The following is a 20,815-nucleotide window of genomic DNA, read 5'->3' as shown; positions in this document are numbered from 1 at the left end:
GCGGCGGGAGCTTGTTTTTTACGCAGTGTATAAACTCCTCACAGGAAACCTTTACCACAGGAGGCACGGAGACATGAGAGGGGGCAGTTCATTAAGGCTTTTACACGGACACCCCACTGGGCAGGAAGGCCACATTTACGCGCTACTTCCACATCACCCAGCCTTTGTCTATTGCCAATATTGAACGTTATCAACCTTAATATAGCCTATTAATTGCTTTGTTTTGGTTTCCATTACCAAGTACCCTAATACCAGGGCCAGGACCACAGATACTAATTCTGGTATGTGAGACAATATATGCAATTATTTAAATGCTTTGATAAAACTTAAAGGCTTTAAATTATGATCTAATTTCTCTGAACTAAAAAGGTATCCACACTGCACACTCACACAGCAGCAGGAAAAGGAGAACAGCATTTGACTTTTGATGGATGAGACAAATTTTGAAACAAGTATTTGCTCTCTTTCAGCTCTGTTTTTGGTCTCCTCCAATCCCTGAAGAGAAAATCTGTCTTGCTTAGATCTTTATGCTCCACTGTGTTTACCAGCTAGTCTTTAACTGGGTTTGTCTGCTGCTTGGTGAGCATGTCTTGCAGAATGGAAATTATTCAGTTGCTTTATGAAAGAGCTTAAGAGAGAAAAACACAGTCATAAAAAAAAATAAAAAAAAATTGGGCAACCTTTCTACCGTTTTGGAACATGTTTTTGGACCAAATTGCCTCCTCAGAGACAGCAATATTATGAATGTTATTAAATTTAATTTTTTTGAAATATATGCGCTTGTTTCATGTTACCGCTCCAACAGTTGCTAAAGTAATTTATTATATTGGAAATGAGCAATGACAATAGTAGTCAGATGAGACCATTACCAATCTCGTGTCTGTTCGTTAAGATTAAAGATGGTTTACTTTGTTTAGCACAATAAAGACAGGGGAACAGCTGTGGCTCAGTCTGTAGAAAATAAAATGCTCAACAGCACCTTTAGATTCATAAATAATCTTGGTTGTTTTTTTGTTTTTTTAAAAATCTGGACAAAAGCAAAGGGTAAAATAACAATGGTTCTTTATGTTTATACACTCACATTATGAAGTGTTTGTGTTCATTAGTAAGAGTTAGAGGTGCTGGTATGTGGCTTTTGTTACCTTCGAATAAAGCCAGCCAAGTTGTTTCCAAATTTCCACTATTTGTGCTGAGCTAATTGTTTGCTAGTTGCTCTATATTTGACAGAGAAAAGAGTGTATGACTCCTCTCCTCTTAGTTTTCTCATCTTAGTCTCTGCCAAAGAGCCAATTTCTACCATTATTCCTTTAAGTTGATCAGGAAAACACAGCAGGGCAACTTTGTCGTTTCAATGCGAGACTAATGACGCCTCTCCCTTTCTTCTCTGTTTGGATGCTAAATGTTTCACTATTTGTTCCACCAATTAAACAAATAGGTCTTTAGCTTAACTACCAGTTTGTTAAAAACAACTTCACATTTTTGAGACTAGGCAGAGCTGTCCGAGAGCACTCGACACTCTGCAGTCTTGGCCACTGTTATCATTTTACTAATCCCTCACGTTTCTTATTTAAAAAATATAATTAACAACCAAATATCTGATATAATTTTTTCAGCACAACCTGGGCTAATTGAATGTTCATGTTGCTTTGGTTTCTCATGATAGCAATACAATTTTCATTTGTAACATTTTATTCTGTTTTTTTACATGTGACTCGAATCAATCAGCCTCCAAGATAAACCTGAAATTACAGAAATGTTTAATATGGTATCATTTAATTAAGTGAAGAAAAAAATAATTAAACTGATGTGTGTTTATGTATGTTTAAACCTGGTGGATATAATGTGTGCTCTAGGTATCTATCAAGTGTCGGTACTGGATCTGGGTTGAGGAACTATAAGCAGCAGGCAGATTCGCCAAAACCTTAGTGAATTCAGTAGTACACCCTGGATGGATCGCCGGTCCATCACAGGCCCAACACATAGAGCTAGACGGAAACAAAGACCATTCATGCTCTCATTCACACCTAAATCATTAAAGGGCAATTTTTCAGAATCACCAGTTATCCTGGCACGCATGTTTTGGATGTTGGGAGGAAGCCAAAGTACCCGGAGAGAACCCACGCAGACACAGGGAGAACATGCAAACTCTGCACAGAAAGGCCCCGGCCAAGGTTCGAACCCACAACCTTCTTGCTACCACTGCACCACTGTGCCCCTTTTAAAAGATGTGACTGGTTAATCCCAAAATAAAACCCATCCTTGTAATAAAGGGCACAGAATAGACAGTGACATCTGGTGGAAATGAAATGAACTGCCAATACGCCAATCCCAATATGAAGCGGTGAAAGTGCTGTTTTGGTGTCTGTGATCAGTCGGATGATGGAAGGTTGCGACAGACTCGAGCTCCTGCTGCGTTGTTGCACTTTTCCAGTTGCCAAATATCTTCGTGCTGTGATCAATTTCATTTCTAGCGTTATTGCGTTGAGGGGGAGATATGACTGTGTCTAAAATGAGATTGACCACAAACATTTTCCCTGCACAATATAATTTATATAATTTCATTAACTCACTGTCATTCATTTCTCCTAGCTCGTAATACTTTCGCAATTTTCTCCTCAGCTTCGGACAATCTTAAGGCTCTTAATGAGAGACAGCAAGATCGCAAATTGGTAGGTGGTATGTCACTTTGTGGAAAGTGGTACGTACCGTTTCCTAGTGGTATGGCACTTCGACTTTTGGTATGCCACACTTTCTCTAAGGTGCCATGTACCGATATCTGGTGGTACAGTATATCAGAAAGAGCAGAAAGAGCAGGGTCTTTTTTCTGCCAGCAGGGGGCACTAAACATGCACCTCTATGTCTCCTCGTTCCTCGCCAAGTATCATTTTTTGGTGGCATACCACTGGGATGTCTCCTATATGTCTCCTCCGGTATACATATAATATATATATATATATAATTATTTATTAATTATCCAATTCCGTGTGTGAAAATGTTGACAGCTCCGGCGGCTGTCATGCCTGAATGACCATTTTATGCAGGTAGTGCCCCCTGCTGGCAAAAAGAAGATCCTGCTCCTGTAAATACCTCTTTTTCCTCCGGTATCAATACTGCTGTTTATGATCGGTATAGACTGCATTAACAGCTGAATCAATGTACAATATGGCCGCAATGGGGTGCCCGACAAAATATAAGCGTAAATAGGCTATCAAATGGTGGCATGTGAGCAAAAAGCAGTTCTAACCAGTCGTATGGCAGTTTAAAAGGACCCATAGGAGGTCACCTCCCATGGGTCCTTTTACAATGGTATTGTCACACTAGGTGCACGCTCAGGATGAACACCAAGAGCTGGAACATCCAGTACCGCTCTGTGATAAAGTTATGACTATTGGACAGATAAGAGGAACCTTGCAGTCAGCAGTTAGCCAGCTAATTAGTGTCAGCAAACGTTAGGTTACTGCATACAGACTGTCAGCACAATCATTCCAACAATGTCTGTACAGGAACAAAACAGGTCGTTTTTGCGTGTTGGTACCGGTATCGAATCCCGCTGGGATCAAGGACTGAGTGCTGGTTGGGCTCCTACTAAAGTGAGACCTTTCCTATAAAGGTAACACTAATAAAGGAAAGGCTCTGGCATGTCCGGCTCTTAAAAACATGATCAGAAACAATTTCATCACAACAACCTCATCTTTAAATCATGACAACACACAATTTATGCACAAATCATACTTCCTCATTGGATCATTCAATTGCACTTTTACAACACATGTAAAACTCATAAATCAAAAATTGGTTTTATTCACCTTGTACTCATTACATTATACACATGCTAAATAATTTACAAATATTACAGTACAATTATCAGAACAATAGGAACATTCAGAAACATGCATTTTCAAACATTTTCAAAGGCTCATGCCTATCACAGCAAATAAAGGCCGGTGTTTAAGTGCAGCTATTGTTATTAGTCAGTTATGCTGAGCTGGTCACCTTAACCTTTACCTGCTTAACGGCATGTAGCATTTTTTCTCTTAGCATTTTATTGCGCTAATTTTCTCAGAGGAGCGAGCAGGTTGCAAATTTTTTGGCATCGTGTTTTCATTATACAAGTACTTATAAAAGCTTCATCATCACAGTAGGCCTACATGATTCAGAAACGCTGCTGCCATCGACTGCCATTCAACTAGTCTCATAAAATTCGGAGTCAATAAAATGTCTCCATGAGTTATCTCGGTTTTACAAGCTAAAAGTCACTCTTTCTTATTAGTTTTCCGTCCCTTCATGTGAAAATAATCCCGTCATTAATTATAAAATAAGTTTCAGAAAGCCTTTTGGGGGGGCGTGTCTGTTTGATTGACAAGCAGGTGGTGCAGTCAGTTTACGGCTAACGGTGGGCGGGACAGAGTATCGTTTCCAATCAGATCGAGTCAAATCCACCGCTCGTTTCCCCCTTTTTAACAAATATAGAAGATCAAATTGAATATTGTTACGTCTTACTGGGAAATTAAATGTACAAGCTTATCAGTCATGAGACTTTTGATTCTACCAGATTGACACATCTGATATCACAAATAATTAAAGAAAATTGTGCTGCTCTAAAATGCATTGATCACTATGGAGATGGTTTATAACGGTTACATCTGTCTCCAGTCAGATAATGGTCGCAGGTCAGAGTGTACTGGACCTCAAAGCCACCTCTCTTAGCTGGGCAGGTGAATCTATGTGTCCCCTGGCTCAGGTACTTCACACATGATCCCAAATGGTCATCTTTCCACACGTCCTTGTCCCAAACCTCGACCTTTAAACCCGTGTGTGTGTCCACCTTTGTCAAAAAAATAAATAAATGAGTTGAGGTCAGTGGATCATCAGTAATTAGAACGAATAGCATAATCTATACAATACACTACACACATGATCTTAAATAGTAATTTTTTGGATCCATCAATATCTTACTGAAATGTTCAATACTTTGACATTCCGATGTGGAAGCATAAAAATGGGCTTGTTTTATGATGAATAAGTGATCTAGGCTCTGAATGGGCTCCATACAATTACCTGTCCATCAAACAGTGATGACATGTCCTTATACCTTAATTGGGAAGTACGCGAATTACTGTACGAATGTACAGTTGGTAAGATAGTCAGTGAGGCATAAAACTGGATATGAAATAGGCACTTTTGACCACCATATATTTTCAGTTTATCCTTCAGTTCAAGTGCACGCTTGTGTCAAAGTTTAAGGCAACTAGGATTGTTGCCCTTTATTAATTGCACTTCCTTTATGCCGAGGACCAGTTGCCTGGAACCCAGGTCCTCACACATTTTTTTGTAATTTAAGTGCACTGCCCCCGAAGTATAAGCAGTCATTTTTACTTTTTGACTACACAAGCTACACACAGGTGGTAGACACAGTAACTACACTGTAAAAGTACATCAACTTTTCTCTCAACATGTTCTTTTGAGCTTATCTGTTATTAAAAAGTTTACTGACCTTGCCCAGATTATATTGAGCGTTCCACCAGGGGTTGTTTGACCGGATCCAATGAGTCACGCGATAGATGGAACCGTAACGCACCTTAGCATACCTGCGATTAGGACAAAACAAAAGGAGAGCAACGGATATATTGACATTGCTGACTGACATACCACCTTAAGATCTCAATCCTTGAACTCACTCTACTCACCCCTCAGTCTTGCCAGTCAGATCCCCTTTCAGATCCCAGGCTCGGATGATGGTCACCACAAGCGTCCCCCTCCAGGCCTGTTTAGGACAGCAGTTGGAAGCCAGGTTAGAAACATGCAACCCACAATTTGGTTCTGGGGGTGATTTCTTCACAGCGTTGTCCTCTAGGTACTGCTCTATGGCAGCCTTCATCCCTGCCTTCTGCGTCCCATTTGGCACCAGCTCATACATTGGCCGGAGGGAGTACGAAACAACATCTGGATGATCCTTCAGGGTGGTCAGCCAATTCAGATAGCCCAGGGAGTCATTATGGCCGATTGAAAACTCCCCCAACCAACCAGTGCCTCCTGCCATCTCTGTGTAGTGCTGGTGGAGACCAGAGCTGTACATGGTGGAGAGGTCCTGGTTCTGTAGGACCTTGTTGCAAGAGCTTTGGCTACCGGATAGTTTCAACTTCCCCAGGCCGACAGAAACACCCAGTGATAAACAAGAATGGACCTGGAACAGGAGGGGAAATAAGTTATTACTTTAACTTATACGGCCATAAATGGCATTCACATGATAACTTTATGACAAGAATAGTGCTCATGATGATAAACCTGCACATCAAGAAAAATGAGGGTTCAGTATGTGGCTCAAGGACTCTTTATCATGCTGTTTGGAGGAGGCTAAATCCCCAATCACCTGCTCTGCATTATGTATCCACAGACAGGTGAGACATTAAAATGGTGAATGGTCTGCACTGATATAGCGCCCCATAGTGCAAAGTTCTCCTCCCACCCATATACCAAAACATCCTCAGGCAAGACACTGAACCCCAATGGCAGGCAAGTTTGAATGTGTCTGTGAGTGGGTGAATGGGAGGCAACCAGTAAAGTGATTTTCCTAGGTGATAAATCACTGTATAAGTGAAGACCATTTCCCATTTCCTATTTTACCTTAGAGGTATACAAAGCGCTTTTACATTCTTGCCAAAATGTAGTTTATATATGACATCATCAGATTATTATTACTGAAGCAGCATGTTACTGTTGTGGCTGCTGCAGGTGGAGCTAGTTTGAACTACTTTATATCCAGTTATATAATACTGGGACAGCAGATAAATCTGAGGGGTTGTCAGATGATTACTGGGAGAGGAAAGAAGAAAAAACAAACAAAAACAAAGTTCTGATCCACAGTTTCAGTTTTTGGACTTTTTCTCAGATTTTTGATTCTTGGTGAGATATTCTTTTAATTTAATTGTTTATTGAAATGTAACCATTTCATTTCACTATTTGATGGACCTGTTCAGGTACCTCGCTTGAGGAGAGCCCGTTCAGTGTTGATAGACAGGTTCGTGCAGCAGTCACTCTCCTCAGTCGACCCCCAAGGTAAACCTGAAATGAAGTACAATGTTGCTGAAACAAAAACAGTTGTGTTTTTATTAATGAAATACTGAAATTAAAATGATGTGTGTGTGTTTGAACCTGGCGGATGTAGTGTGTGCCGTAGGTGTGTATGAGCTCATTGTACTGAGCTCTGGTTAAGTTGTTGTAGGAACCTGGCAGCCGGGCCAAATCCTTCCTGAACTGAGAGCTGAGGGGCGGTGTGATCGCTACACGGTAACTAGACACATAGAGACCCATCAGTAAATCATCTTAACTGAAATTATTCCAACAAACTTCTATGAAAAAAATCTAAACTTATGTCATGATGCTGGGGTGTGCACAGCCTACCCATAATGGCTGCAGGTGACCCTGTGTATGCTGAAGGAGTTGCGGTCCTCGCTGGTCCTTTGTGTAGCAAAGCTATACATCAACGACTGAGTTCCTCCCACCTCCAGGTTGGCGGATGCAAACTTCTGTATATTTAGGCCAACCTGAAATGAATGATAAATAAAAGCTCCTAAGGTGGCTAATGTTCAACCCTAGTTTCCACGACACGGTATTGAATACAACAATTTGTTTTTTATTAAACCATTCACTTGAACTTTAGTGATAAAATCGACAAATCAACAAGCAACTTTCTATTTACATTTACCTGTTTATCAATCACAGAATACTATTCTGAAATGTTCATTTCATGACAACAATAGCTGTGAGATGTTTCCTACCTTCCAGTCGTTACTGTCCTGTGAGGTGTACATGCTCATCAGTGAGCTGTAGACACAAGTGAGAGAATCACTATTAAATTTCACTTTCTCACAGATATGCACACACTTATATTCATGCAGTACTTCTCTGTATTTTAAGCTTCATGTCCGTCATCAGCATATATGTATGCTCTGATAAAGCATACCCAGTTGTTCTATGAAAAACAGCACTATATGTTTTAGCATGGCAACCCAACAACACCGAAGCCTCAGATTTCACCGTGAGACACTGACCGAGTCGGAAAATAAGTGTGCAGGTCTGTCTTTGGAAATAAACATCGAACAAAAAGTTTGGAAATTTGTGTTTGGTAGATTATTTCTCCGTTGGAAAGCCTGTTAATTTCCCTTTTAAACTGTGCCCCATTTGTAAGGAACATGCATTTGTGGGATGAGCAGCACAGCCGAGTATGTGGGTTGCGCCCATGAAAGATTTGCCAAATCTTCTCTGCCGATGCCAAACAGCTTCAGTGATTTTAATACTGCACCTAACAGAGGTGTGAGCACTGTTGTAGATATCAGCTTGGCATCGGCTGAATGCACGCCAGTCCACCACAGAGACCGGCAGCTGAAAATGCAGGAGAGAACAGCATGATTAACACGAGGTGTCGGAAACGCTTAACGTCACTGTATATTACTGTTTATTTATGAATTACTCTTTGCAGCTGGTTGCCTTGAAGAGGGTTGGAGCAGAGAGTACAGGTGCCACTTGGGGTGAGGTAGGTCTTCATGTCAACCATGTAGGCTCCTTTTCGCTGCAGGGTGACCACGTCGAAGCCCTCCCCCACCAGGTTGTGGCCTGGCACAAAGGGGGCCGAGTCACACTGGCTTCTATTCCCAGTCTGACAGGAGAGAACAGGAGTGTTGTGGAGCAGAAAGAAGAGGAGACTCAGGCAGAGAGGGAGTGGAGATGAAGAGGGGAGCATGGCTGGAGTCAAAAAGACTGAAATATTTCAGACAAACAAAGAGAGAGGAGGTAAGAGCATAACAGGTCGTTATTTTAACAAGAATTGCAAACGTTTGCAGATCGGAATTGTGTATCTCGGTCTCTGCTTTACAGTATATGAAGTGGAGATTAAGAAAATATAAACATAAAATCTGTCTGTCAATCTTTATTTAATTTGTGACCATAAAACTACAAAGCAGGACATTTTAGTTAAAAACTTTTTTTTTAATCTAATCTAAAAATCTATGGAGTCAATAAAAAGGTGAGGATTAACTTGCATAAAGTATGTCACTGTTTAAAAGAAAGTTTGGCTAGATAAGAACTACCATCAGCAAATCTTCCCTGTTGTGTGCCAGATTTATTGCTATTTAGTGATAGTGCTATACAGCAGTACAATAACACATGCATAACGGATCAATTGTTGTACGGGTGTGTACTGAATATCATCAAACAATATAAAAATTTACAGATGCTGATATCTTGCTTCCTGGTTTGAGGTCAAGGTTAGTGAATTCAGCTGAAAACAAAATTCACATTTCAGTCCTGCACAACCCTTTTTTTTTCAAAGGACAAAGACACAGCTAGAAATTTTTCACAAAATTGGCATGTAAATTAGGATTTGACTCAGGTGCCCGTTTGATACATAGGTCTTAAGTTTTTAAGGCTGACTGTACCAGGGAGCTTTAAAATTATAACTGTGTCTGCTGCTAGAATAGAAGCACGTCTTGTGATCTCAGCAAACGCACACAATCCCACCATACAGCTGGATGTAGAATGAATGTAAATGTAATGTAAGCGTCAGTAGTCATAAGCACATCTTTTTCAAGAATAAAATGACCAGCATTAAAGCCTAAATCATGGACCGTCTGCTGTGTCGTGCACTGGTATGTTCTTTAAAATATAACTAATATAAACTACAATATAAAATAAATATAAAAATAAACTGTTGGTATCATCCTCCAGTAAAATAAAACAAATGTTATACCTGTTTCAGATGGTGAAAAGGTTGCTGTTGTCGCTCCACTTCTCGTGATCCAAATCAGACCAAACAGGACGAAGAGCTGGTGAGATTTGACCAGAAATGAACTACAGACAGCTTATAAGGAAATAAGATGAAAAGGGAGCATCAAGTCTGAAGAGATAAAGAGATGGCCTATCACATCCAGGTTTACCAACATGACTTTGGAATAGCTTCAACTACTGTTGGCAAGCACCGGCTCCCTGACTATACATGCTGGCCCTTTAATTTAGAAAAGTGGACATTTTTCACACATCGTGTTTTTTTTAGTTTTCTTTATTTAAATTCATAATCCCAGTATCAGGAATAATAACAAAACACATAAAAAAAGAAATGAAAGGTAAATAAGGTAAACACTGAAGGATGTACACATTTATTTTTAATGTTTCATATTTATAATAGTGTTAATCCATGAATTGTGTCATTGTTGTTGGAAGCAGTTTAAGAAAATCCTGTTTTCTAAAAAGTTTGGAGTAGATAACAATGAAAGGGAAGAACCATAAGGTATTTTTCAACTTCATTAGCGTTGCAAGATTTGGACTACTAAACAGCACCCATGTTAATAATTTTCTGCATCACGTGATCTGCTCTTTTGGGATGATTTTACTGGGACAGCCAGTCTTCACAAATTGATGGTCATTTGAAATCTGCAATTTATAGGTAACTTTCCTTACAGTGGCATTTATTTCAAATACTCTGGAGCCCTTTTCAACTCATTTGCCAGACTCACGGGCATCCACAGCCTTTTTTTTTTTTTCTCAGTTATTGAATATGAATCTGGAACTCTTGATTCAAATTTTACAGATATGAGGGTGTGATGAATGTCTTCTCCGTGCGAGTTATATGTTTATTTATATGAATTATAAAAATGACTGGAATACGGCAATTTTACGTCTTCTTCATCTGTAGCTGTGGGCAGTATTTTAAATAAATGTTTGATTGTACAAATATGTTGAAAAAGCCAACAATTTCCTTTAGTTGTACTTTTTGACAACACTATGTTTGGACAAACTTCCTTCTATCTTGCTAGAGCCACGCTGCCTAAAGACGTACACCATATGTAGCAAATGATGAAGAAGTACTTTCACATTTATTTTCTTTTACTTAAGACTACTGCAATACAAAAATGTCCATTTTCATGTCAAGTCCAAAAGGTACTCTGATAATTATTTTCCTGTCATCCACTTGCAGGTCATTTTACGTTCCCCCCGTTTTTCATTTTGACCTGAACACATCCCCTGGCCTTCACCACCATCTCTCACACACGCACGTTATGACTTCAAAAATGAAGAACTAAGTAAAACCAGACCTACAAAAAAAAGAGCTTTTTATTTATACCCAATGACACAACAGTGTTAACAGCTCATCTGAACGTTGACTCTTTTAAAAGCTGTGGAGCTTCTTGTTAAAACCTGCAAGCTTCCAATCGTGCCATTTTAGCATTTCCAAGGGGAGAAACCATGCACTGTTCAAAGTGGATTATGAAAACAAATTAATTAAATGTTTGTGAATGTTTGCAAAAGGACAGAAAAGTTAAATCAATTCTAAAGTGTAGAGAACTCAGAATAACAGTGCATTGCCCTGCAACACTGAAATACTACAAAGTATTTCAAACATATCATCAATCTGTCACCCAAAAAAAATAAAGACAGAGGACGTGCTTTGGCACACATACAGTGATGAATAAATGAAGAATGTTACAGGAAAACATAATGAAATGGTCCTTTTGAAGACATGCACATACCAAGAACAAGCTTTTACAGATGCATTCTTCAACTCGTGTGAAACTGTCAGCAGGCACTCACATTTTAATATCATGTCACTCCCATAGTTAATGAAAGCTCGAGGTCTTCAGTAATAATCTCAAATACTCCTTCATTTTCAGGGTAGAGAAATTATTCACATATGTGCGATAGCGCTTGGAACTAAATGATCCCGTAAGATAATACGGGCTGGAAGCTTTGTTTATTGGGAGGTGTGTGTCATTAAAACAAGTCGCAGGCTTGGTTGGAGTTGGACTGTGTGTGTGTGTGTGTGTGTGTGTGTGTGTGTGTGTGTGTGTGTGTGTGTGTGTGTGTGTGTGTGTGTGTGTGAGTGTAAGAGGAAAGTACGGTATGTGGCGTCTTCCTTTCAGCCAGTGCGTAGGATGATGTGGACTCCAGAGTCTGTAAAAACAGGACCGCTCATATCTCCCACTTTGAGAGCAAAGGAGGCATCTTCAAAAGGCTTCTGCATTTGACCTGAAACATAAATACGGTGCGTCAAACTAATGAAATGATGACTCACATTCAAATAAAAACTCACTGAATATGCTTTACTTTGTGCCGTCACTACATAACTTCCTACATTGGCTTTAAATATTTTTTTTCAGTATGTATTTTCTCCAATTGTCTTGTATTTTCTTTTAAATAATATATATAATATATTTATGTATATGTTTACATTCATTACGTTTCAGTTTGAGTGTGTCATTGGGACACGGTCATTAATGAGTATTCAAATTAGTAGCTTGCCACCATAGTGTTGAGAAGGGAGAATAGAATAATAAATAATAAAAAAAAGAACAACAACACAATGAAACTTCAGATAACAACACTGATACTGTGCACAGCTACAAAACATTGGTTTGTGTGACCTAACGCCAAGACAACCATCTATAGATACTCCAAACAACATACTATAACAGATACTCAGGAATTAAATTGACCTAAAACTCAAAATATTTTTGTCTTTAATGCGGTTTCTTTTTTGTTTGCCTTCAATTTTTTAGACTGAATGGTGCCTAATTATAATAACAAAAGGAACATTTAGGTGAAAGTGGGACTGCTCAATTGCTGGCAAGTCTCAAAACTGCTCAAAGATGAGGCTAACATGCCTTGAAATCCAATGAAAAGTCTAAAACCAACAGTACATCAGTTTCCCTCCTAATACTTTCCAAGTTTGCTCCCGTCTGTGGCTTTTATGAGGATGTTTATCTTTTTTTTTTTTAAAAAAAGGGTCACAAATATATCATTTCCTAAACTACCTCGAAACACATTAAAATAATGTACATGTCGGGGACTAATTTCAGCAGCAGATTAATGTACAGTTAGTACTCCAGAGAATGAGAAAATAATCTCCAGGCCTATATTCATTTTAATGCCACCCAGTGCAGCAGGGTGACTCACCGATGTGGTTAGAAATGGGGGTTTTTTTGGGGGGAAAGGAGACGAATGAACATCTGAGCTACAGCCAGTACTTGTGAAACGACAGATAAATACATCAGCACATACCTTTCCCTGCCCCTTCAAACATACACATAATTTAGAGTGGTTGCTATGGCAACGGTTACAAACCTCCAACCAAAATCAGTGCCATGAGCGGCAGTGCTAAACGCACGGTACGATGGCTGTTATTGTCTGAAAGGTCAGGTGTAGGGAGACTAATATTGTTCAATTCATGATTTATGTTTTCGTAGACTTTAACAAACACCATTTCCCAGAAGCCCCAGAGGCCGGTAGGCTCAGTGTCGCAGCGCGACAGAAGAGCAGAGGCCATGAACGAGGCTGCATCTGGATTTCAGAGATTTCAACTAGAAAGTTAAAACACCACCACAGGAGAGTGTTGGCGAGTTTCGTGGGTAAGTAAGGACCCAGATTACCTCCGTTGTAGTTTCTTCATGTGCTCACAAAGTAGCGGTTGATTCAACTTCGTCCATGGTTTAAATTTCATATGGCAACAGCTGCAGTGAATGTCTATTTGTCCCACGAACACACTTCACGGGTTCAGGCAGACTGATGACAGATACGCTACAGGAGAGATTAGCCTGAGCTACTGAAGCTGGAGGAACAGAAGCCAGCCCGGACGTGACGTCATGACGCGCCTACCTCTTCCAAACAGCCCCAGATCTCCACCGTTCTTAGCCGAGCTGCAGTCGCTGAACTGAGAGGCCAGGGACTCAAACTTCTCCTCTCCAGACTTTATCTGTTCTATGTACTCTGCACAGACGAGAGAAGACACTCAATATAACGATCAGACCAGGCCGGATCACATCTCCTCTCTCCCTCTGCTTTGCTTACTCTGAATGAAATCCAGGGCCTCATCTTTAGTTCGGGTAATATTTTGTTCCCGCCAGGAGGATGGACGGCGAGACTGATTATGCTTCACCAGGAGGTGAGAGCAGCGTACCTGAGGGAAGGAAAAAAAATTAGATGATGAGCATCAACACACCCAAAAACAACAAGAGAGATGTGCTTTATTAAGTTAGACTTTTCACTGTTTGAGAAGCCAGTGCCACTTATACCACTAATATGACAGAGAAGTTGCAACTAATGGCTCTTTAATGTTAACAATCCACATTTATTAATGCGTTATAAGTATGCGTCAATTGAGCTGCTGTGAAAAATGGCTGGTTGTTAAAAATTTTTTTTATGCAAGTTGATGGCTGATCAGAAAATGATAAAAAAAAAAAGTGACTTAATTATCATTATCACACTATTATGAGTCTCTCACTGGTAGTAAGACACTTGCCGCCAACAGAAATGAGGAGTTCTAAACATGAATAAATGACTGATGAACCTAATGGGCCAGTCATTACAAACTGATGCTGTGCAGACAATGCTACACGTGAAAAATGAATTTAGTTGGATGAGGAAGCTCTGTCGTATCAGTCAGTCCTTTCCGAGTCGTATGAAAGTCACTGGTGCAAACTGTAGTGTCTTATCTAATAAAATAGATAAGACCTCATACCAAGTAATAACTCCTCTAATCACATCACACATGAAGAAAAAGCCCCCAAAAATATACACGTTAATTAATCATTTTAGCATTCTAATTATTATCTTAAATATTTTACTCTAACATCTGGCACAAATACTGTCTCTGTGTGTGTGTGTTTGTGTGTGTGTGTGTGTGTGTTTGCACTACAGCACTTGTAGAACAAGAATTTAGGGATAAAAGAGGCTTCATCCACCCTTTTACTAATGTCAATCATCACTAAATTAGCGCCGACTTGTTCTTATGTTTGGCTTAAAGGCATTTTGTAGTCATTGCTTTGAGAAGTGCTTCATGATAAACGTTTATTGTTATCATGACATGAAATACTACACATTATACTCAACCTTATCTGGCTCCCCACGGCCGTCTCCCACTGGACGTTCCCACTGGCTGGCGTTGGTGATGTGGTTGAAGTAGTACACTTTGCCTGGAGGGGAAAAGAGAGAAACATTAAAAGGAGCTTTCATTGATAATTTTTTGAACACACACACACACACACACACACACACACACACACACACACACACACACACACACACACACACACACACACACACACACACACACACACACACACACACACAGAGCTGAAAACACAACATTTGCATGTTATCATCTTTAAATGATTATAATATACACGTCTCATGAGCGCTCGGGGGGGAAAAGTACCGTGTTAATATTTGATCATGCCTGAACTGAGATATTAGGAGTTCGGAGAGAAGAATCTGTACTGACTCTTCACTTTTAAAAGTTTTAGACATCCTGCTGACATTCAGCCACATTTGCATTGAATTGAGGACATTCTGGTGTACAGCAACTCCTGAGGGTGAAATCTAGTGCGTTAGCTCCTAAATATTCCACTTTCTTCAACATGTGGTCACTGATTTTGTCTCTTTGTAGTGTAGAGTGAGATTATCAGAGCTTTGCTTCCTGCAAACTACGGAGCATTAGGGTCACGTTGAAAAAAAGACGAGTACTGTCTGGAAGGATGAAGTGAAACTGTTGAGAACGACAAAGTAGAATTGTCGACAACAGCTGTGTGAAAATGTAAAGAAAGTTGATGTGGAACTGTCGAGTAGGACCAAGTGGAGCTGAAGTGGAGCTGAGGTTGAACTGAAGTGGAGCTGAAGTGGAACTGAAGTTGAACTGAGGTGGAGCTGAAGTGGAACTGAAGTTGAGCTGAGGTGGAGCTGAAGTTGAACTGAGGTGGAGCTGAAGTTGAGCTGAAGTTGAACTGAGGTGGAGCTGAAGTTGAACTGAAGTGGAACTGAAGTTGAACTGAGGTTGAACTGAGGTTGAACTGAAGTGGAGCTGAAGTGGAACTGAAGTTGAGCTGAAGTGGAACTGAAGTTGAGCTGAAGTTGAACTGAAGTGGAGCTGAAGTGGAACTGAAGTTGAGCTGAAGTTGAGCTGAAGTGGAACTGAAGTGGAGCTGAACTGAAGTTGAACTGAGGTTGAACTGAAGTGGAGCTGAAGTGGAGCTGAAGTGGAACTGAGGTGGAACTGAAGTTGAACTGAAATGGAGCTGAAGTGGAGCTGAAGTTGAACTGAAGTTGAACTGAGCTGAAGTTGAACTTGAACTGAAGTTTAACTGAGGTGGAACTGAAGTTGAGCTGAAGTTGAACTGAAGTTGAACTGCTTAAGAACGAAATATAACTGATGAGAACGAAGTGGAGATTTCGAGAATGAAATGGAAATGTTGAGAACAAAGTGAAGCTGTCAAAAGGATATTCTCGACAAAAGACTGCGTGTATAAAGTTCTTGATTTCCCCACGTTATGATTGAAAGGCCAAATAAAAAGAGCACATCTTCCTCTCGTGGTTCCTGAACGTGTCCGTGGAGCAGCTTTGAGGTCCCGGGACGAACAGCGGGCTTCAGGAGGAAGCAGCATCGTGACGGGGCGGCTGGTCGGGAGGAGACCGACGAGGAAACACGGTCCGTGTCTAAATCGGTTTCAGCGGAATGAAGCCTCCCGACGTGAACGTGTAAAAAAAAAAAAAAAAAAATAAAAGCCCCGCGGAGACTTCGTCCGGTCCGCAGGTGAGGCGGTGCGGCCGGTGACGTCACGCAGGGCCCCGCAGCAGACGGGTTGAATGAACCGGCCACGGCGCGGCACCCGATTACAGCCAAAAACCACGTAGAAGAGGAGACACCTCCAGAACCCAGCGACCCGTCGCTGGTTACAGCCCGCCACGACTCAACTTCCTCCCGCCTCGTTTCAGCACCAAAACCACGATGCAGCGGCTGCTAGCTCGTTAGCTAAGTCCCCTACATGCTACCATTTGGCCAGCTGTCCAGCAACATCTTAAGTTTCCTCACCCGAGCTGCGGCTCATTCTTTTCTCCCATCCAGACGGTAGATTCTCCTCGTCTGCCATGGTGTTTTTTCCGCAGCAACGTTTTTCAAATTCAATCTCAAGCGTCGCTGCCGTGTGACAGATTGAGCTGCAGCTAGGCAGATTACGACAGTTAGCGACTTGTTTGCGGTACCAGTTGTTTTCAGAATAAGGCCCGCCTTCCACGGCGAGCTCTCTCTCTCGTGATAGGTTACGTTCGGTTGTCAATCAACCGTGTAGCCAATACGCTCACTAATTCCGCTTTACGGTCAACGGGACTGAGAGCGTTCCAGAAAACATCAACGAGAAAGGAGTGTTTGTTATTCCGTTCAAGGTTTCCAGGTATGAATGACACATTCAATACCCGGCTTTTATGAAGAAACACGATAATATAGATGTCTAAGAAATAACGCTGTTTTTTTTTTTAGTGAGCACATTTGTCTGCACAACAACCACGACGTTGTTAGCCGTAGCTACCGTTAGCTGAACAAATCAAACTCGGCTGATTTGAAGTGTTTTTTTTTTTTAAAAGGCTCCGTTTCGCCCGCCACGCCGTGTATGAGTGAACAACATGGTCTGACTCTTAAACTATACACGCAGGCGTGACTGGCCGACACGTGGAGATGGTTTCTAGCCACTCCGCAGTCACACGTGACGCTAACTTCGCCTCATTTCCTCACAGCTGACAGGATCCGAAGATGATCGAGGTGGTTTGCAACGATCGTCTGGGTAAGAAAGTCCGAGTCAAGTGCAAGTATCCTTCTGTAACTGAAGTATCTCTAACTCTGAAGAAAATGCTCAATATTGCTTCCGGCCCACGAGTGTAAATGGTACCGACACCTGTGTTTACGTACCGACACCGTGGTACACCAGTCCTAATCTGGAGCTGGTTAGAAGAGATGTCAACAAACCACGTGGGGGACAAACGTGGTTTGTGTGGGGACACAAAGTGCTGATGATGCTTTGATGTCTGTCCGAATTGGGAATAATCACACACAGCAGATCATGCAGGTGACAGTTTAGTCCTCCAGCAGGTGAAGCAGCAAACACGTGTATTTTATCTGAATGCAACTTTCTGAACTCCCACACTGTAAACACAAAGGAGGCCAAAGCTTCAGGGTTAATGGTCTTCTGCGGCCTGCTGACCTGCGTGGTTGGGAGTGCAACGCAGTGTGGCAAACATTGTTTGTTTCAGCTACGGTTTCCTTAACTTAAAAGTTCATCTTTTGGGTTTCAGTGGGAATGTACTCGCACATCAGCACATCTGTTTTTGAGCCTGACGTTTCTTTGCGAGACTCGCATGTAGTGTGTCAATTCATGACATATTCTCCTCTGAATTTGAGACATAACTCTGGTTGAAAAAAAACACCTCTGAGATCTTCTTCCACCAGTTATAAGTAATTTCAGTATTTGTTTTAACAGCATCTCCTGTTCCTAGTGGTAGTTTTCATTTATTGCTAGAGGCAATAAAAACTGGACAAGGCTATCAGTTTATCAGGCTAAGTCTTATCAATTCTTCTTAGTTGGTTAGTTTAATAAGTTGTGGGTAAAATATTAAAGTAAAATTGATTGCTGTCCTCAGTTTGCTGAATGTTTTCTTCATTAAAAAGCTGTTCATTAAGTTGGCCTCTCAGGTTTAATGTAATTACTCTTCACTGCAGTAAAATGTGCTATCTGTTGCCACGGTGCTGCGTCAGCCAATCACCAGTGCACCCTCAAATAATGCTGCCTCATATTTCAAAATAACAGTGTACTTTTATCATGATAAATTCATCTAAGATAAACATAAATTCAAAGAGCCATTTTAATTTGGATAAAAACAAAGAGGAGAATATTTGCAGAAAAACCCAGTTATGTTTGGATTATTTATTCCATGTTTTGTGCGTATCTCTTTATGTTTTACTTGCATCACACCGCTCCTTCCTTAACTTGCACGTTCCAGCTCAGAGGACACTATTGGAGATCTGAAGAAGCTCATTGCTGCGCAGACAGGAACACGGCATGACAAGATTGTACTGAAGAAATGGTAAGATGCTAATCTAGAATAAAGCCCTGTTTGGCCCAAACAAGTCCAATGTTTCTGTCTTCTGTCAACGGCTAAACGTTCCTTCTCCGTTTCTGCAGGTACACCATCTTCAAGGACCACGTGTCTCTGGGTGACTGTATCCTTTAAACAAACTGGTCACAGAGCTTTAGTTACATTTCAAACTTTAAATAAAAGGACTGACAATTTTAAATTCCAGAAATGGCTAAAATTTGAAAAAGAGATGTACATTTTAGATCTGTACTGACAGAGAATTTGTGAGCCGATAACAGTAAATGATGTTATGGATTATATTGATAACCAATATTACTCCTGCAGCAGTAGTGTAATGATAAACAATCCAGCTGTACTTGGAGATATTACACTGCAGTGCTCATTCAGTCACAGAAGAGCTGCACAATGACTTCATTTTATTTACTCAGGGATATTATATTAATTATCAACATATCAATTCACTCCTAATGCTAAAAAAAATACATGTTCTTTTATCAGACGACTAAAAAAAAGGACATTCGAGTTATTGTTCTAAAAGCCTGCCTGCTTTATGTCTAATGGTATATTGTGTATTTTAGCAGGGATCATTCCTGCGTGATCGTTATACACATTTTTCTATATGAAAAGCATGAGGATTTTTCTTATTTTACCATCTCTGGTGGTAAATTTGCACCACACTGAATCAATGTTGTACTTAACTGTGAGCTCTTCAGATGAAATCCACGATGGAATGAACCTGGAGTTGTATTACCAGTAGACCAGAGGGGAGTCAAAGATGCTCAGACTCGCGCCACACGCACACGCATACACACAAACACACACAGACACACACAGATGGAGTTGATGGAATCTGTCACAGGAAACCATCATAGATGTGAGTTTTAGCTGTTAATTTTTTGCCCATAAACTATTATGCGAAAGACATGTTTTTCTGCGATTATTTTTGTTTTGATATTTTAGAAATAAAGCGGATATTTGCCTATCCATAAGACTGTCTGCTGCTCCATTTGTTGTGTTTTTCTCCTATGGGTCGAGGCTGAAATACGTCTTCCATCTTCTCACGTTACCTCAGTTGAACTGAAAGTATATAAGTTATATGTAGATTGATTTTACTGCATGTATAGTTGATTACTCTACTGCCAGTGGCACAGTAGTGTAATGTAACTATTAGTTTGTTTTCTAGCTTTGGGAAAACTTGCCAGTGTGCAAAGACAGAGTTCACAGAAACAACACTTGAATATGGAAGTAAAAGGTAAAAGTATGTAGACAACAGTGTATATTCGGTCTGAGGAGTGGAAAATAACCAGGTACATTTACTCAATTACTACACTTAACAACAACCTGGAGGTACATTAGTTTGTTTCTTCATACTCCTACTAGACTACACTTCAGAGGGAAATACCTCTACATGTATCTGACAACTGCAGCAACTTATTGGTTTATAGATAAATGTACTTCATGCAAAATATTGAACCAAATTAGAGAACGTGTATAATAATATATCAATTAAAAAGCTTTACATACTTCAAACTTAACAACACTGCACATGTTAGCACTTTAATACTAATATTGAATGTACTGGGTTTATAGTACTGTGTATCATTACTCTTGTTTTAGTGACATTATAAATACCAAACTACTACTTTTAATGGAGTATTTTTATACTGTGGTATCAATACTTTTACTTCAGTAAATGTTCAATTTAATATGGGAATATTTAGTCTGGATCTGTTTTTTTTTCATGGACTGGGCAAGACCTCTTTGTTTTACTTAAGATAAATATTGATGCCATGGTATAGATTATGTTTTGGACCTGTTTTCTTTAAACATCAGGAAGGCCCCAGCCTTTAAACTAAGCTAAAATAAGCCGCGCCTCACAATGCCACTATTGAGCTGCATGAAGAAAAGG

General features: G+C 40.3%; 3 protein-coding genes across 4 annotated transcripts; 1 reads left to right on the top strand and 2 right to left on the bottom strand.

Moving 5' to 3' along the window:
• Window positions 1–3,778: 3,778 nt before the first annotated feature.
• Window positions 3,779–10,992, bottom strand: LOC138615827 (perforin-1-like). The gene is made up of 10 exons (XM_069689675.1): window positions 9,746–10,992; window positions 8,471–8,757; window positions 8,303–8,382; window positions 7,779–7,824; window positions 7,402–7,544; window positions 7,153–7,291; window positions 6,982–7,062; window positions 5,688–6,184; window positions 5,495–5,588; window positions 3,779–4,825 (listed from the first exon to the last, which is right to left on the bottom strand). The coding sequence occupies exons 2-10, from the start codon at window positions 8,738–8,740 to the stop codon at window positions 4,616–4,618; spliced, it is 1,560 nt and encodes a 519-aa protein (XP_069545776.1). The 5' UTR covers window positions 8,741–8,757; window positions 9,746–10,992; the 3' UTR covers window positions 3,779–4,615.
• Window positions 10,993–11,088: 96 nt separating this feature from the next.
• On the bottom strand, window positions 11,089–16,998 carry pin1 (peptidylprolyl cis/trans isomerase, NIMA-interacting 1). 2 transcript variants are annotated; one of them, XM_069689677.1, is made up of 6 exons: window positions 16,853–16,998; window positions 14,878–14,960; window positions 13,837–13,945; window positions 13,645–13,755; window positions 11,887–12,018; window positions 11,089–11,846 (listed from the first exon to the last, which is right to left on the bottom strand). In XM_069689677.1, the coding sequence occupies exons 1-5, from the start codon at window positions 16,908–16,910 to the stop codon at window positions 11,909–11,911; spliced, it is 471 nt and encodes a 156-aa protein (XP_069545778.1). In that variant the 5' UTR covers window positions 16,911–16,998; the 3' UTR covers window positions 11,089–11,846; window positions 11,887–11,908. The 2 variants fall into 2 exon arrangements, with proteins under 2 accessions (XP_069545778.1, XP_069545777.1); XM_069689676.1 differs by having other exon boundaries at window positions 11,089–12,018.
• Window positions 16,999–17,105: 107 nt separating this feature from the next.
• Window positions 17,106–19,895, top strand: ubl5 (ubiquitin like 5). Its single transcript, XM_069689678.1, has 5 exons — window positions 17,106–17,210; window positions 17,551–17,622; window positions 18,811–18,894; window positions 18,993–19,030; window positions 19,620–19,895. The coding sequence occupies exons 2-5, from the start codon at window positions 17,567–17,569 to the stop codon at window positions 19,661–19,663; spliced, it is 222 nt and encodes a 73-aa protein (XP_069545779.1). The 5' UTR covers window positions 17,106–17,210; window positions 17,551–17,566; the 3' UTR covers window positions 19,664–19,895.
• Window positions 19,896–20,815: the final 920 nt, after the last annotated feature.

Source organism: Brachyistius frenatus, unplaced genomic scaffold (assembly GCF_029030835.1).
Source record: "Brachyistius frenatus isolate BFR_SWC_R1_liver_20210118 unplaced genomic scaffold, ASM2903083v1 Contig_7, whole genome shotgun sequence".
In the NCBI taxonomy this organism is placed as follows: Eukaryota; Metazoa; Chordata; class Actinopteri; family Embiotocidae; genus Brachyistius; species Brachyistius frenatus.
Note: the sequence above shows the minus strand (reverse complement) of the source record. Positions and strands in the feature narration are given on the sequence as shown.